Source organism: Halictus rubicundus, chromosome 12 (assembly GCF_050948215.1).
Source record: "Halictus rubicundus isolate RS-2024b chromosome 12, iyHalRubi1_principal, whole genome shotgun sequence".
NCBI classification, from domain to species: Eukaryota; Metazoa; Arthropoda; class Insecta; order Hymenoptera; family Halictidae; genus Halictus; species Halictus rubicundus.
Genome location: NC_135160.1, coordinates 2,589,587 through 2,595,319, shown reverse-complemented (window position 1 = coordinate 2,595,319; position 5,733 = coordinate 2,589,587). Strand labels below are relative to the sequence as shown.

The following is a 5,733-nucleotide window of genomic DNA, read 5'->3' as shown; positions in this document are numbered from 1 at the left end:
CACGTGCTCGCATGCCGGACTGACGATTCGAGGACAACATAGCCTTCGTTCCCGTGTAACAAAAATTTATCGGGTCCGAGAAATAATTTGGCATCTTATTTGCCAAGCGCGCGATCTTGGGTCGAATATCTTCCATGTCTTCTATCAACTGATGAAAGTTGTAGTTATCTGGCATAATGTCGTCAGGATTTTGTAATATAAACTGATCCCATATAGCCCCAGGTATAGGGTTATTATTATAGAAATGCTGTCTAGTTTCCAATGGCGTTTCAGAACTTGCTAATGCGACAACGGTGTCGCGCAAATTCGAATATAGGACATGTTCACTTTATGGTATGAATCTGTTGTTCTGGTCATTTCTATTAGCAGCAAACTTGGGACAGTAGTGTCGGTCATAGATCTTAACATCACCAATAGCGTTTACGGGACGTGAGATTGGATCGGGCATTTGCCGGATTTTGCAAATTGTCATAAATTCCTCTGGATTGTGCGGATGATAATAATCTTCATAATTTTTGCAAAACATGTGAATCATATATAGCAAGTGAGGCTCGGTAGAACTGATAGATCGTGCCACGCTCCGGAATATAATGATCGCAATACATGGCGAGAAAAGTTGTAATCGATCCAAAGCCGAAGCTTCGTGTAGTAACACACAAACCGATGGCTGTTTCAGACATTGCAATTTAACTTGATCCTTTCCGAGACTGTGACTTTAGCAGACTTTAGTGCACCTCGAATGTCTTCAGCAAGTATATCGCTTGCCTCACGACTTGTCCCGGCCTCAACGGCGAAAAACGATGTGATCAGTGATCAACAAGCTGCAACCGGAAGAGGGGTCATTCGACGAATCAACGCTCAGCTGAAAGATCCTGATTTTCCTATTGGCTAAGGAAAGGAAGACGGGAATGAAGAAGAATCAGACTTTATCAGATTTTATTCACATCTAAAAGCTCCGATAATAAAGTCTACATTCATTTTCAAATTACATATTTGTCAAAAGATTATTTTTCCACCCGACTTCCACGAGCAGAGTGCTTCAGCGCTCTACAGGCACCCGAACCTGCCAAAATCCCTAAATCCCACCACACGGCTACGTAACACAGTTAACTACGTCACTAGGTTAGTTAATAAGTTGGCGATAATGTAAATTGTAAATGAACAAAAGTTGAACGTTGTAATCCTTTGCTTGTCTTCCTCAAAGAGTGTATCCCTACTCGTTGTCTTCCTCACGCGATTTCTATGATCTCTAACGAGTTTGAATAAAGTGTCGTACTCCAAAGGAAACTGACAAATTATTTATTCCCACGTAAATACAAAAATTGCAAGTCGTACAAAACCAAATTTATGTAGATCAAATGGAGTATATACTTTACTGTGTGTTGCTGTCATTGGAGAGAATACATGGGAATGAATCATGGGCCTGATTGGTCGTTAAGCACACATCATTTCGTTATTGATTAAAGCGACAATGTCCACTAGTTATATTACGAACCGTTGCTACTGTGCTGTCCTGCGCGTATTTTCTACAGCAACAACGACAGCAACGCGCGCAGTAGGTATTTACATAAAAATCGAATTTCAAAGAAAGTAAAGAGTAAAGAATAGTCTAGGCCTATGCGGTCGCAAGTGGAATCCGGTGCGGAATTGTTCGCAAGATTGAACAGTAAACCGAGCCTGCGCAGCCTCGAGGACACTTTGTTTTCCGAAGGACTTCAAAGTACAGACGTTATAGAAATAAATGGCGAACACACAACTGGAAAGACTCTTCTTCTTTCTCAGCTACTTGCACAATGCATTTTACCAGAGTATTATGGGTCCGTGCGTATCAACGGTTGTAACGCTTCGGTTGTTCTAATTAATACGGACCATCATTTTCAAATTTCCGATTTGGTCAACATAATGACCGACATCGTGAATGTTGCCTATGCCAAACAGATTACATTAAATTCGATCGACACGGATTCCGAAAGGATAAATGTTGTTCGGAATTCTCTGCCCAATTTACATGTAATCGATTGTTACCATAGCGAACAATTTCAGCTGACACTGCGTACATTGGACGATCTGTTTCTTAGTAATGCCGAAACTGCCATTCTAGCGATCGATAGTATAACAGCATATTATTGGCAGGACTGCGAAAACAACGTAACCACCATTGATTCCTATATAAAGAAGATGCTGAAACTTGTCAGAGTGCATACGAATCGATTTAACGTGGCAACTATATACACGAAGCCTCATGAAAGTATCATTAAATGCAAAGAAAACAAATCTACGATCAACTCGACGAATGCTATAAATTATAGGATACATTTACGCAAAACGAACGGTTTGCAAAATCTTTCTTGTATATTGGAAACAGGAAAAGTCATTAAAAGAATGCATTACCGCGTTTCGGCGAGTGGTGTTAAATGGGAAGTCGACTCAGGAAAAGGTTAATTTCCATTATATTTACAGATTTCGATCCTAGATCGGCGCATCAATGGAACAATATTTTATCCACTATATCTAATGGATTTAACAGTCTGGACCCTGCCAACATTACACGAGGTGTCTTATTTTGACCGTGATTCGAAGTAACGTCTTGTATTATTTTCGCCTCCTCCGCGGTGAATCCTCCAATAATGTATAATAAAATATGGGAATTGTCGCGGGGATGACGCTTTGCTTTACCTCTCAACAGTAAGCTACAATATACAAGAAACATGTTACATTCAAATATCTTATGTTAACATTGGTTGTGCAACATTGGAGATTGTTAAGGATACTTGCTTGAAGCCAGCTGAAATTAAAGACGGCGATCGTTGACGTAGATCCCGCAATTCTTGAGTCGTATCCGTTGATAGTATATCTCTAGCTATCTGTTCCAAAATACCAACGCATCGAATCGTTTCTTGCGAAGTTGACTTTGTCATGAGAAAACTGCACATAAATAGTAGATATTCGATTCGGTAAAATTACATCTACAATTTCAAATATTCGAGGATCTACCTGTAATCTTGTAGCGATGAACGTTGTTTCGCGATTAATCGAAGGGTATGAATGATACGTGCCGCTAGTTTGTACGATGTTTCTCGCGCAGCAGCCACATCGTTTGCTCCTTACATAAAAATAACTAAAATCAGTCATTTGCCATTTATACAGTAGTATTCGAATAATATACTGTGCAATGTATACCCAACAATAGTAAAGACCGCTGAGAAGCGGATTTTTTATTAATTGATGGATTGTTTCCGAGAATTTCGAAATCTTCAAAAATTGCGTCCGCAATCGATTCCTCCAACTGTTGTTCTTGTTGCGTGGAAAATCGAATTTGTGTTCCCGTTAAAGCGTAAACGTGTATTAACAACGCCAACAAATTTTCAATGTCGAGTCCTCTATGAATTCGTGTTCGCACAACGTTACTCAACTAAAAAATTATTAATCGATTGACTTTTATACAATGACTTGTATACATTGCAAAAGCGTGAGTAAAATACTATTAGTGATTATACTTGCGCGAGTATACTAGAGGACTCTCGGCTCACAGAAAGATTTTGTAATGCCAGTTTCTCTAGGCTGGTAAGTAATTCGAATTGACTGGTTCTCTGCGATGTTGATGCTTCGACTATCGACATAATGCTCTACATATAAAAATTGTTTGCTGATTATAAATGATCGATAAACGTGCTATGTGCCTTAAAGTAGACTCTAAAAAGTCACCTGCATTTCCTCCGTATAGGTCATCATGGAATCAATGTTGTTTGTACCTTGAATTTTGCCAACAGCTTTTTCTAAGCTGTGACCAGAAATTCTCACTGGTGTTCTTAATTTTGAACTATCCTTCGTGGAAGTTATATTATTCAGTGTCTGATTTGCTGCAGTTAACAATTTTTTTTCACTTTCTAAGATAAAGCGATTCATCATAGTTTTCTCTATACTTGCCAAACATCCTGGTACTTTGTATGCTTGTAAAATTCCCTTAATATCCATATGAAAGAATGCAATGATACAATTGAAATTGTCGAATGAAATCTAGTTTGTTGTAAAATATACAGACACGTTGTATCGTCTATTACCTCTACCATTCCAAATGCAGAAGACATATTAATTGCAACGTCGTTGTTGTGCTGTGACAAACGTGGAAGTGCTCCTAATATTTTAGTGAGGAATGATTCCATATTATTGCTTGTAGGAGTACAGAGATCTAATGTTCTGTCTATTAAAATAAGGGACATTCCTGTCACCTCAACTCCAGACGAATGCTACGACAATAGAGATGAATAATAATGGTCTCATTCTTTGTTAAATCGTCATTTTCTTACTTACATTTTGATGAATGCTATTCGCAAAGCAGTTTTCCAAATTTTCTGCAAAGAGATCGCTTAATTTTCCAACAGAATATACATCTAATTTGACATTTATACTATCAAATAACTTGTAAAACGAATTTGCTATAAGGCATATTTCAGCGAATATATCTTCTGTAATGTTTGAGTCTAAAGGCGGCATTAAATCTCCGAATGGAGGTGTCACGAACAGATAGTCGTTTAAAGGGGCAATTAGAAGAGGTACATGGACGATGTTAACAGAAGGATCCTACAAATGAATTTATGATGCTTAAAACAAAATATTAAAGGCATCGTTGATCTGCAAACAAATCATGTTAATTAACAACCATGACTCAGACTGTAGATTCTATGCATACAGCAGATTAAAATGCAAAGCTTCGACGAAGTTTCTTCACTTATTATATTATGTGCATTATGATCGAATCTATTGTAAATGTACAGATGCTTTTGTTCGATTGTTTCATTTCATGAAACAGCCTATAAAAAAGCAAACACGCATAAATTCTACAGTTTAAGAACAAAGATAAAATATAGATAATAAGTAAACAAACTTGTGATAAATTCCTTGAGATCATCCATGGTTCAATGTCTCTTTTCAATTTGATATAATTCAGTTTATCTTGCATGGAATTACTTCCAGGATAATTAGTAGTGCAACAAGGAATACTGCAACATATTGTGCAATCAGTGAATGCATTTTTTTCTAAAATCATCTTGATTGTTCGCTGATAAAATGCTGGGTCGCCAGCAGTCGATACGATAACAGCTTTCTTGGCATCTTTCACTTCTGGATACTAAAAATAATGAATATTAACATTTAGAATTCTTAACTAATTTTCTATATTGCTTCTCCAAATTAATGCCAAAGTAGAAATTAATATACAGACTCGAAAGTGATACATGCCGAGCTGGTGAACTGCGATTGCACCAGCATTTTTCAAAGCCATGTAACCCTTGCCAGCTGCAAACCAATGTAAGCATTCTGTCGCATAACGGTCTATATAGACTACAGCATCGCGTACTTCTGCAAAGATAGTTTCCCAACATTCGGAATTGTATTTGTTCATTTCAAAAATAATGTTTGTCATTTTCTTTCCGTTTCCTCTTTTTCTTAGGTATAATTGGACAAATTTTTCATTGTATGTATCACTTGAACACTCGATCACTCTCCTATTCCTCTACGTTTTAATCGACAGCTGTAACGCTTTATGCTCGATTGCAATTAATCAATATTCACGGTTTCCGTACAAGTGGAAGAACATTAATTATGTTAAACAATAGTAATGCGTGTACATATGTCTCTATTAAATAAACCTTGACATCTTCATCATTCAAACGGTAAGGATTGAAATTGCTTTGTGCAGCAAGAATGCAGAATCGATATTTTCGATTTTCGATC

At 37.4% G+C, this 5,733-nt stretch overlaps 2 protein-coding genes across 2 annotated transcripts; one reads left to right on the top strand and one right to left on the bottom strand.

Moving 5' to 3' along the window:
• The first annotated feature begins 980 nt into the window (after positions 1–980).
• On the top strand, positions 981–2,658 carry Xrcc2 (X-ray repair cross complementing 2). The gene has a single exon (XM_076798195.1). It carries the CDS (start codon positions 1,618–1,620, stop codon positions 2,440–2,442), a length of 825 nt encoding a protein of 274 aa, XP_076654310.1. The 5' UTR covers positions 981–1,617; the 3' UTR covers positions 2,443–2,658.
• Positions 2,432–5,732, bottom strand: LOC143359871 (sec1 family domain-containing protein 2). Its single transcript, XM_076798193.1, has 10 exons — positions 5,222–5,732; positions 4,886–5,128; positions 4,312–4,581; positions 4,062–4,247; positions 3,706–3,963; positions 3,498–3,626; positions 3,181–3,412; positions 2,995–3,103; positions 2,776–2,925; positions 2,432–2,690 (listed from the first exon to the last, which is right to left on the bottom strand). The coding sequence occupies exons 1-10, from the start codon at positions 5,420–5,422 to the stop codon at positions 2,483–2,485; spliced, it is 1,986 nt and encodes a 661-aa protein (XP_076654308.1). The 5' UTR covers positions 5,423–5,732; the 3' UTR covers positions 2,432–2,482.
• Position 5,733: the final 1 nt, after the last annotated feature.